The sequence below is a fragment of the Etheostoma spectabile genome, chromosome 17 (assembly GCF_008692095.1).
Source record: "Etheostoma spectabile isolate EspeVRDwgs_2016 chromosome 17, UIUC_Espe_1.0, whole genome shotgun sequence".
Lineage (NCBI taxonomy): Eukaryota > Metazoa > Chordata > Actinopteri > Perciformes > Percidae > Etheostoma > Etheostoma spectabile.
Window position 1 is genome coordinate 13050137 of NC_045749.1, and position 12018 is coordinate 13062154.

A 12018-nucleotide genomic window follows, 5' to 3' on the forward strand; every position below is an offset into this window, starting at 1 on the left:
TCTCTTGTGGATTGTTTTGTGTTAAAGATCTGCAATAAAGCCTTGTTTGCCTGCTCCTGCTTCCCTCCTTCTCTCCGCATTTGGGTCCTCACCTCATCACCCCGTCACACTTCTTATGACATTTTTATTACATACTATACTAATTTTTTATGACAGACAATACTATGACTTTTTATGACAGACAATACTATGACTCTCTATGACATTCTATACTATGACTCTTTATGACATACTATACTATTACATTTTTATGAAACCACATAATATGACTTTGTATGACATACAATATTTTTTTATGACATACAGTACTATGACTTTTTATGACATCCCATACTATGTTTTTTACTACATACTATGACTTTTTATGACCTCCTATACTAGGACTTTTAATTACTTTTTACTACATCCTATACTATGACTACTTTACCTTTTTATGAATTTTTGTTATACAAATGTTAAACTATTTCATATTATGACATTTTTTCAATGAAAGCTTTTATTCAATATGATGAAATTTCTTGTGACAGTATACCAGAGTAAGTTATGAGGGACGCGTTAAATGTTTCTGAGAGTCTTTATAATTTAGGCGATATAGTAGCTCTTTGTGGAGTTTTTGATCATATCACATGATGGAGTTTGCCCACAGTTCCATTTTCTCTGAGCACTTAAGATTTGTGTAAGATGCGTGACTTAAAAATATTAGGTTTTAAGTTTTGTCAAATAACAAAGACATTAATAGAAAAAAAGACAACACAGTCTTAAAAGCACACACATTTAAGTTTAATTAATGAAAAAGAGTGGAGGTTTGGTAAACATTTTGTCGGTGGCACTACATACATTCAGCATTATTGGGAGTTTTTCCGTTTATTCCCACCATCAATCCTGTAACAAAAATACACAAATAAACAGAACCCAATGAGGGATATTTCTTAAGTTTTTCCACCAGTTCAATACAACAGAGACATTGTGTTGTTTACAGTAACATATTTATGTATATAGTTCAAAGGATGGAAAATCTGTGTTTCTGGCCATGTGACCGGATAACGGAATTACATCTCAATATAGCACAAGCACCACTATGATGTCGAGCAGGAAGTTGAATGCACCAGTCCAGTACAGATCAGTGCAGAGGAAGGAAAGGAGACATGAAAGAAAGCCACATTCGACTAAATGTGCACCTTTACGAGGCACACAGCCTAAGAGTTACAGTGACTGTTCATCAGTATCCTTATTGAGATCTTCTTTTAATGTTATTGTACACCACTGGGATCACATCAACAGCATGTAAAACAAAGTTAACATGGGTAGCAATATGAATAGGAACTTTGTGTGCATTGAACCAACCAAGAGATCTGGCTCTGCAGCCTTTCACACTATAAAAGACTTTTAACATTTAGATCAGCAAAATGGATAAACACAATCCCAATCTGCAGGGAGAACAATGCCTTAAGCCATTATGATGGACTGTCACTTATTGAACAGTATGTGATTTCTATATCTTACATTGGAAACTAAATAACAGCTAAAAGTTACCACTTCATGAATAAGCATAGGTCATATTTAGCTATACACATTTATACATTCAGGTATGACTGTTGTGTTTACTGTAATTGGCACCATTTCTTCTTCTATTTTTTTGTGGAAAGCCAGTCAGAACTGACGGACATTGAAATGTCCAGACCTTTCTCATTTTGTGATCTGTCAGTAGTAGGCATGTAATGCTTAACACAGTTGCCTATTCGGACAGATTTGGGATGATATTCCTTAAAATTATTATTATCCACAGAAGCAACTTCATCCTATTTATTCTGGCTTGACAGCAGCTTATGATCAGTTGAGCTTGACTACTTTAACTCTGTTGAACTAAAAAACACCTCCATGGCAAACATCTCTCAAATTAAAATGATAGAAATACAACCCAATACTTCAACAAATTGAACATGAAAACAATCAAAAGCCTTTTTTAAATGTGGTATGGTAATTACAAGGTACATTTGAGAGGGACATATTTTAATCCCATCTCTGACCTCTCCAGCCCCTGCAGCAAATGAGGAATGTCTGAGCCAGAGAGGAGGAAAACACTGTTGTAACTCGCTATTAAGTGGTTACAAATACCTTACAGATTTTTATGCTATTTTTTTTTTCTCATTATTTTACCTTTTTTCATCTTTTTGAAATTTTTGAAAATATTTGAAAGTTAGCTATATTTATGTCTTTCACTTTCTACAGGAAAACGCCTTTAGATAAAATAAATAAAAACAAGCACAGACTCTCATGAATTAGATGTAATATTCACATGGAAGACAACATATACAATATTAAACATAATTCTAGACCAATACTGCCTCCTATACAACAAGGTCAACCAGCTGCTGTATATTTGGCCAATTAATGTAATTAATTACCTTGTTGGAGCAAGTAAGATCCACAAATAAAAACACCTAGGGAACCAACTAAATGCCTTTCCACTAGTCCCAAAGCTTCCAGAAACAGACTTACTCTTTAACATAGAAAAATACTATACCAAAATGAAATACAAATATATATATATTAGAATCTGTTAGGCATTTCTATATAAAGAGTTGTTGGGGGTGGGGAGGGCAGGAGGGGGGCTAAAGGAAGTAGGTCACCTCATGAGAAAAAATGTAACAAAAATAAAAACAAATCAATATGGGAAATTAGACACAACAAAACAAAAATCAGAAGATGATTCTGCAACCTTTTGTTTTGTAATAACATTTATAATGATATTTAGAAGCTCTACATATTTGTTGGCAAACTCTTCTCCACACATGCAACAGTTTGCACTAGTTTAATACTGCAGGCATCAAGAGTAGCAGGGCTAAACAGCCTCCTGCTCAAAGGGGGTGGGATTATGCAAATTATCCTAACCCTGAGGCAATGCATGCTGGGGAACTGATAATCATTGGGCACTGCCAGCACCAGATTGGTTTGCTGTATGAACAGAATAGATAGTTGTGCCACACAAGCCCTCTCACTGTTACAAGTGCTAAGACTGTTTAAATGTATGTATGCCATGCGTGTTTGATCATGTCCTGCAAAGAGGTGTACAACTGTCGTTTTCAGTGCTGCTACTCAGTGCAGTCTCTATTTGTATGGACTTTATACATTACGGTACCTCACAGCAAACAACTGTGGCGCCAGACCACCTGGCCTCGAAGCCACGACATCCGCACTGGATTATGTGCCACTCTAACCTTTCTTTGTTCACTTCTAGATGTGCATGTGTGGATAGATGACTGGATCCTGGCAGAGAAATAGCTACTCCAAACCAACAATAACAAGAGTAAACCCAAACCATATCCAGCCCAGTCCAGGTAACCCAGCCAAGCTCAACTCAAGATAGCTTTGCCAAGTCAAAAGGTCCAGCTCTCTTCTCATTCCTCTGTTTCTCTCGTTTTGTCTTTCTCTGCCTTTCTTCTGCCATTCTCAGCCAGGCTGGACCCCACTGCCCTCACTGCCTCCACGAAGTCAAGATGGTAGATGGTGGCTTGGCTGTCAGAGGCCTTACAGATGGATGGGGAATTCACACTGGGTAATTTGGGTTGGAGGGATGCCTCACTCTGAATGCAACACCTTTGAAATCTCTGGACCCCTTGAAACAATGTTGCAGATACAATGGTTCTGTTGCCGTTGTTGTCACTTCTACATTGTTGCTTATGATGTTGGTTTCTCTGTGTTACTGTAGGTCACACACCCTTGAAAGGGGAGGAAATGTCCTATTTTACAAACATTGTTGTCCATAATATTTAGATAGAGGTTTTATATATTTTCTTTATACTCTCTTTCTTTCTTTCCTTCGCTTTCCTCCAGTCCTCTCTTCCTTCTTTCCTTCCTTTCCTTCTATCTTCTGCTCAGTGGCAGCAGCAGGAAATGTGAGTGAATGGTGCTACATGCAGCCCACGCAGCCGCACTTGATGGTCTTTTCCACTTCCTCGCTGAAGGAGGTTCCATCACTGCATTCAAAGGTGTATTTCCGGCGTTTCATTCGCTGGCTGGCGCAGCAAGCCCCAGTGTCGCAAAGCCCGGTGCACTCCACCCAAGAGACCATGCGTGTCGTCTGGCAGATGGCGTAGCCTCGCTGTACCTGGTAGAAGTCTCGCACAGGTTCCCCTCTGCATTCAGACTCTGGGAAAAAAAAGAAGCCCAAAGACATTAGTTATTAATGATTAATTAATGAATTAATCAATCAATCATAATTCCAAATCAGGGGATATGCAGGAATCCTTAAGTTTAATTGAATATATTTAATATATAAAACCTTTTTAAGACCCTTTTCAAACATTTTAGGACCTCATCACCACTTCAAATTTTGACCGATTACATCAGCGACACTTTAATATGTGTCATGAAACATGTCATAGTATAGTATGCCACATAAAGTGTTTGAAGATATAGTATGTCACACAAATGCATAGGGTGCCACAAAATAAAGTCTCATAAGTACTACCATGTCATAAAAATATCAGATAAAAAGTCATAGTAAAGTATGTCAGAAAAACACCCAAATAAAAAAATCATACTATAGTATATCATAAACAATGTCATATAAAGACATGGGATAGTATTCCAAAAATATGTTCAAGCATAGTTTGCCACAAAAAATAAAAACAAAATGTAATGCCTTAGAAAATAGCGTTAAATTCTTTTTAGGGGCCTTAATTGACACTTAGCATTACAGACTGACATAGGGCAAACCAACCTGCGTCACATAGTTCCCCAGTGTAGCCACTTTCGCAGTGACAGTAGGCGTCTCCTGTGTCTGAGATCTGGCAGCGGCCGTGCTTGCAGGACAGGCGACGGCAGGGGTTGAAAAGCTCCCCATGTTGGTTACACAGGGCACCGCGGTAACCCTCCACACACTCGCAGCGATACGACTGAGTGTCCAGTGGGATGCACTTTCCATGGACACACCTAGTAGGACACAATAACCTTGATCAAATTTCCTGCTCAGTGAATAAATCAATGAAGTTGATATTTAAGAGCAGTATCATAGATTTGTAGCATTGAAAAAGGTTCTCAGCTTTCAGTGGGGAAAAATAAGTATACATTTACTCAAGTAGTGTACTTGAGTACCATTTTGAGGGCTTGTACTTTACAGGGGCATGTGATTTCTACTCCACTACATTTCAGAGGGAAACAATTTATTTACATTGTGATATTGCATTGGTACTTTTACTTCAGTAAATGATTGGAGTACTTCTTCCCCCACTGCCTATTGTGTGGAAAGACTGGGCAATTAGATGTTTACTGTGAAATATGAATGACGATATTGGATGAATGAATGATATCCCTTTTGCTAACATACTTGCTGCCCTGGCAGGGGTTGGTAGCAGGCTGGTCACATTGCGGCCCGCTCCAGCCTGGCTGGCAGTGGCACACTGGTCCTTGGACCCCATCAGGCTGGCAGATGCCATGTACACAGTAGATCTTCTTGCAGGGCTCGCAGCCGGGTACCACGCCAGGCTTCATCTGGGTTTTGGTGAAGTCCTGGAGCTCATTGTTGATGTACAGGTTCTGGATACAGCCATGGAAACTGGAACCGTTCTGGAGCTGCCAGAGACGGAAAGCACCTGAGTGTACACCCACTGGCATGCCTGGAGGAGGAGAGAGAAAAGAGTTAAAAGGTGTGAAGAGGCCGATTCTGGATCACAAACAGACAGCTAACAGAGGGCTGATATGAGTGTAATGGAGGAAAGTATTTTCAAACATGTATGTCTCAACAGTGCATATACAATCTGCCAAATCTGCAACTCTTTTTAAAATTGGCTTAGATATTTTGCATTTGCACAACAAGACACACCATCCTTGAAATAGATGACAGCAAAAGACAAAGGGGTATGGGAAAATGTCCCTGTAGTGTTGTATGAATGAAGAACAGAACAGCACAACACAGAACTGAAACAAAGTGTATAAATTCTGACCCACTCTTGAGCAAACTGTCATGTCAACCCCGACACTGGGGCTGCATGGTAACAAATGTGAAAAAGGCTTTCTTTTGGTATTAATCAGCTACATTTTGAATGTGTCATTTGTGAATGTCAAGAGTGGTTAAATCAAATATGGCACAAAATGCAAACAAATCCATGCATATACCAAACAAATCTGAGGTTAAGACTGTGTCTGGTAGTTCTTATGGTAATCACTAGAGGGCGTACTTGACCCTCTGTAAGAAATGTGCTTTAACGACAATAGATTTATTTGACTAATCAGTGGTGTTTTGTATGTTCACTATAGGTTTTGATCTGCCAGTGTTGGTAGTCATGTTTTATATGTTGATTGTGAGATATATGCATATTTATGTATTGTAACTTAATGTGTGGCCCCTCTCAGACACAGTCATGACTAAAGGTGGGGATGGTGTGAGTGGAGGATAGGGTTTGGTTTGGGTGGAGGTAGGACAGGGTTGAAGGGTTGCTTGGTTGAGGGGAGGGGTTGGTTGCGGTGGTGACGAAGCAAGGGGGGAGGGGTGGTGATTGACAGTAGTGTAGTAGTTAAGAGTGCCTGCAGAGGAGGGAGGTGTGTTCTGGAGAGGGCCCCTACCCCCCACGTATAGTGGAGCCTCCCCGTTGAGGGGCCGCACCGCCCCAAAGCTGTCCATTGTGGTAGGGAGGCCCCCGTCAATGGACAGGTTCACCATCTGGTCAAAGGTCACTAGCTCCACTGTGTGGAACTGGCCATCGTTGATAGTCTCAGTGCTGGCAAAGGAACACAGATTGGACATAAGACATGATAAAAATACAAATGCCACCTTTTCATCAGGAATCAGCTGATTCAGTTACAATATACGACAGCCTTTCAAAGGCCACTGACCTGTAGATGGCATGTCCTGGTTGGCTGCCGGGGTCATAGCTGACCTTGACATGACCTTGGTAGAGCTCCACTGCAATATGATCATTGTCTCCATTGTACAGCAGGATGCCATTGTCCTCAGCTGTTGACACCTATGGTGTGAAAATGTTTGCATTGATTGAATTAATCAGGTTTCACAAAGGCAGCATCAACGCAGAAATCATAGTAATGTTAACACATTAACACAATCTGTGGATACCTGTAAGGTGATGTTAGCTTGTGGCCAGTTCTTGAGGTCAGAGAGCAGCAGGTAAGAGTCTCTGTCAATGAAGTTGACGCTGACCAGCTTCTCGCACCGTGGCCCCCCAAACTCTGGAGGACACTGGCAGAGGGCACGCCCGCCTCGCTCCACACATGGGGCGTTGTTCTGGCAGTCTGCCAGCTCACACAGGGACAGTGGAGATGGGGGTACCTCACACAACTGACCACTATAGACGGAAAGAGAGGAAGGATGATGTTAGTGAAGAAAATGTAACCATTTAGCGAAAATAAAAATGTGTAAAATGTCTGCTCTTCTTACTTGTATCCTTCAAGACAGACGCAAGAGTATCCATTTAGCTCATCCACACACTGAGCTCCATTCTGACAACGATGCTCCTCACAGTCATTATAGTCTAAACTGCAGTCATCACCAACATAACCAGGAGAGCACACACACCTGCAAAACAAAATACTTAATCATATTGAATCAAAAGACAAAGCAACGTCCTTGTCTACTTTTCAATATATGGCGTCATCATGTTTTGCTGTATGATGTTGCTGGCAGGAAACACTGACTTTGGTCCAGCGGAGGTGATGAGGCAGGTAGACTGATGTTGGCAGGGGTTCCGTCCTGGGGCACACACATCCTCCATTTCTTCACACATCTCCCCTACATAGAAACAAGTATTTGTGAAAGTATGAACTGTTATCCAACACAAAGTAAGAACCATCCTGCAAAAAACTTTATTTTTATATTTTTATATTTTATACAAATTTATTTTTACAGCATGATGAATTTAATCTTTTTTTTTTTTTAAATCCCAGATATAGAATCAAGACAAACACTATTTGCATTTAGGAATATTTATCTTGAATTTTTAATTTTTTTAGCTTTAGATTTCAAGAAAAGTTTCATACCACATTTCTCTAGATAGTTTGTACGGGGGGATTGTTTTCCAATGCAGTTGCTTCTTTAGTCAAACTAAACTGCATGCACTGACCTGTGTAGTAGGGGGGACAAAAACAAGTGTAGTTGTTGACACCATCGAGGCACGTTGCTCCGTTCTCACAGTCGTTGTCCTCGCAGTCTTCAATGTTGGTTTGGCAATTGGGGCCCTCAAAGCCCAGTGGACATGTGCAACTGCAAATACGTACACACTTGTTATGTCAAGTTCCTAGTGGGATAAATACAATGTCATTCTTGTTCTTCAATTTCAAAGCTCTTCTTCCTCACCTGTATTCTCCCTCCTCATCCTCATTCACTTGACAGGTTCCTCCGTTGGCACATGGGTTACTTACACAAGCATTCAAAGCAGTCTCACAGTTCTTGCCCTGAGACAGAGATAATGTTTTTTTTATTTTTTTAGCTGTAAATTATGCATACTTCAAGAATTGCAAAACATGGAGGATATTCACAAACAAATGGTAGCATTGTAAAACTCTGACCTTAAATCCTGGAGGGCAGCTGCACCTGTAGATCTCCACCATGTCGCTATGACAGATGCCTTGGTTCAAACAGGGACTGGACAGACAAGGGTTACACTTGGCCAGCACTGTGGTGTCCACATCACCTGAGGAAATGCCAGACCAATAAGAATGTATTGCATGTAGATACCTGGTAAATACTAGTGCTGCTGCTTATATTATATTTCAGTGTCCAACTCTATAACTCACCTGTACATTCAAATTTCTTAGCAGGTGTGGTGAGAAGCAGTTTTCCCTCCATGCCCTGCGGGCCAGCGCAACGGGCAATGCCAGGCTCTTTGTAGCTAGTCTTCACCCAGTCAGATAGCCAGCGCATGTGACAGTCACAGTGCAAGGGGTTGGCACCAATTGCCCTTATAAAGCAAAGGAAATGTATTAATGGTTTAATAATGTAGGATGGCTGTGTTGTACTTCTCAGCCTCATTCAGTTGTAATACAAACTATCGACAGCAGGTGTCTCTACACCCTTACGTAAAACAATCTAACTCAACTTTGAGGACTATACAAATTAAAACACTGCCTCTTAAATAATAAAGCTTATTTATAGTTTATTGTTCAATGCCAATTTGTGCCATACATCATCTGGAGGAAAACTTCTCAATTATAGGCAAACGTGCGAACAGAAGGCACTCTTAACCACTTCTGTCATGGTGGTCATGAATCAATGCCGCTCTGTCCTCCCGCTGGATGCACAAACACTCATGAATCAATGCTGCTCCATTACGGTGGAACACAGGCTCATCTTTCAGGCCGGGCCAATATTTGACACCTGACATCTGCTAACATGAAAGCCACTTGACGGTGACCGTGGATCAATGGCTGCCCTCCATCCCTTCCTTTGCCCCTGTTTCAGGCGGCCTTGACTTAGTTTAGTTATCTCTATCCTCCGCTCTTCCTCTCCAACTCTGACACTGATAATTCTATTGATCAGTGACTGTCAAGGGATGATGGGAATATCTAGGCTGAATGGCACACTGCAAAGATACTTTTGTGTAGTTTTACCCATGTCCACGAGTAAATGCACAACCACACAGCAGCTACTCACCACCTTCAAAATTACAGACATAAATAAACAAACCAAAACAAACACTAAAATCCATAGACCATCTGTGTGTGTCTCTCTCTGTGTGTGTCTCTCTGTGTGTGTTTCGGAGATGTCACAGGGAGATGAGACAGTGCAAGGGTCTGTGTGCTTTAACCACAGGACTGCGGCTGATTAGGGGAGGGCTTGGCTCAAGCGAAGCCCACCAAAGAGGACTACAGACAGGCCACTGTGAGCCGCGCACAACGTCTGTCTGATCAGACCTCTTCTGTGCCTGAAAGTGTGTGTGTGTGTGTGTGTGTGTGTGTGTGCGTGTGTGTGTAGACTTCACAAACTCAGTGGTAAGTGCAGACAGTGTCACATACGCTGCCACTGGGCTATACAGTTGTGTGTGGGTGTTACTACTTACAAGTGGGAAAGTGAGGCCACATCGTTGAAGATGCCATCAGGAAGCTCTGAGATTTCATTGCCATGGAGGGACCTGAGGGACAATGGACAAAGAAAAAAAGAGCAAATTCATGACCATAAACATGTTTCGTTATAGGAAAGAAATGTGTTGCACGATCGACTAATGAATATCTTTGCTCAAACAAAACAAGCCATTTGAAAATGTAATCCCTGGAAAATGTCAAGGTGGAGACTGTGATCGGCATTTTACACAAGTGTCTGAGATTTTTATAGAAAAATAGGATTAATCAAGAATAATTGTAATAAATGATAATAAATAAATGTTACAGTCCTAATTAATTTACATAATCCTACATATGTACTTCTGGTTGAGCCTTGTGCAGCACGCAAAGATGTGAGGCTCTGTAAATCTGTAAGAGACGGGTGTCAAGTTTCTATGTGCGTCTGGCTGGCAGGGCCGACTCCCCCCTCCCTCTGTACCACATGCAGGACACTGAAAAACATTAGTGCAATTGTGTGTGTGCAGATTAACAGGTATATTTATGTGCTTATATTTATATTTTGGAACATGCATGTATATTAATGTTTGTGTGCATTTACACTACACTGTATATACTGTTATTTTTCTTGATGTTCACTGACTATCTAGGGTGACAAGCCAACATGGCTTAATGGCTAGATGACTGATGGCGGGTGTAATCCGCAGGGTCATTACCACCTCCAACCCTCAGCTGACCGCATGCTAATGTTACCACAGCTCAGTCTGCAGTCCCAATACATGACACGTCTGCTCTGCATGCCTGCATGATGAAAACTGATGTATAAACAGTCTATGAAACCTTACTTCCTTTTTTGTTTGATCTGCGAATTACCACTAAGCTGAGGACGAGCCAGGGGAAAGGATACAGAGAGCAAAGATGGTCAATGTAAGGATGCATAGCCGTGCTTGAGTACGAAAAGGAAAATATACAATGTTACCGTCTGAGACAACAAGTTAATTGGCCTGTGTGCAGGGGAGAATGCTTATTAGTGTAGAGTGAGTAGTTGGGTTGTGGTAGTCGGAGTTAGGATACTGAGGGCATGAAGCCAGCAGCAGCGTGCCAGCTCGGCAGAGATCTCATGGGAGAAAGGAGCCAGGGAGTCTCCAGGAAGAAACCTGATCCGCTCTCCTGCTAACATTTTCTCTGTCTGTCTCTGTGTCTTTTTTACTTTTCTTTTCTACAGCTGTATATCATTACATCACTCCATCTTACCTACGTCAACATATTTCTAGCCTGGCACAATTCTTAGAAGGGAATTGCATTTGATGTTTCTGGACAGGCAAAATGAGGGTTTATAACTACCTGCAACCAGTTAATAATATTGATGTGATTCTGTGAGTCCTGAGCTACATGGTTATCATGTGATACAGGCATTTACCCACAGCAATGCAACTAACAGATGTAACTGCAGTTTGAGAATATGTCAGGTTGGTTTTATTTGTTGCAGGCTTTTACTTTTTTTCTGTTCTTTTACTTTATCACTATCTTTTTATATCACTTTCTTTTCTCACAGCTTCCCACCCAGGTACTGGCGAGCCACACCCTAGCGCTGTCTCAGCTCACTCACCTCACACCTTATACCCAGCAGGCCAATTAGCAGCATATTAATCTGCAGCTCAAACCACAAGCATCATACACACACACACACACACACACACACACACACACACGTACACTTGCACCAAACCACACCACACCCATGCCAGGCTCAGACCCCTGGTCTGTTTGAAGCCCTGAGCGTTAATGATTCTTCTCCTCTTTACTGCTCTGTAAAGCCAGAGGTGCAGCTTTATAAAGGATTTTGCACCTCAGTGTGTGTGAGTGTGTCCTATTCGCAGCCGGCTTTGGCATCTCAATGTGGTTTTCTAAGAAGCTTCCAACTTTGAACTTTGAACTCGTTTAAACTTTTAAATGGAGCTCATTGTCGCTTCAGTTTTGTTGCACCCACACAGCCTTGCTTAGTAAAAA

General features: G+C 41.3%; 1 protein-coding gene across 4 annotated transcripts in view; it reads right to left on the reverse strand.

Annotated features, from left to right (window-relative positions):
• Positions 1-758: 758 nt before the first annotated feature.
• The window catches only part of slit1a (slit homolog 1a (Drosophila)), an 88206-nt gene continuing 76946 nt past the window's right edge, over positions 759-12018 (reverse strand). For 2 of the 4 annotated variants that reach the window (XM_032540501.1, XM_032540500.1), the window contains 13 exons: positions 10011-10082; positions 8749-8912; positions 8521-8645; positions 8309-8406; positions 8076-8215; positions 7651-7744; positions 7394-7531; positions 7073-7301; positions 6835-6965; positions 6565-6719; positions 5330-5618; positions 4724-4935; positions 759-4149 (listed from right to left, as the gene is read on the reverse strand). In XM_032540501.1, the coding sequence (XP_032396392.1) occupies positions 3911-4149; positions 4724-4935; positions 5330-5618; positions 6565-6719; positions 6835-6965; positions 7073-7301; positions 7394-7531; positions 7651-7744; positions 8076-8215; positions 8309-8406; positions 8521-8645; positions 8749-8912; positions 10011-10082 (2086 nt within the window). In that variant the 3' untranslated portion in view covers positions 759-3910. Of the gene's footprint in view, positions 4150-4723; positions 4936-5329; positions 5619-6525; positions 6720-6834; positions 6966-7072; positions 7302-7393; positions 7532-7650; positions 7745-8075; positions 8216-8308; positions 8407-8520; positions 8646-8748; positions 8913-10010; positions 10083-12018 lie in introns of all 4 variants that reach the window. The other 2 variants (XM_032540499.1, XM_032540498.1) reach the window with 1 other exon arrangement.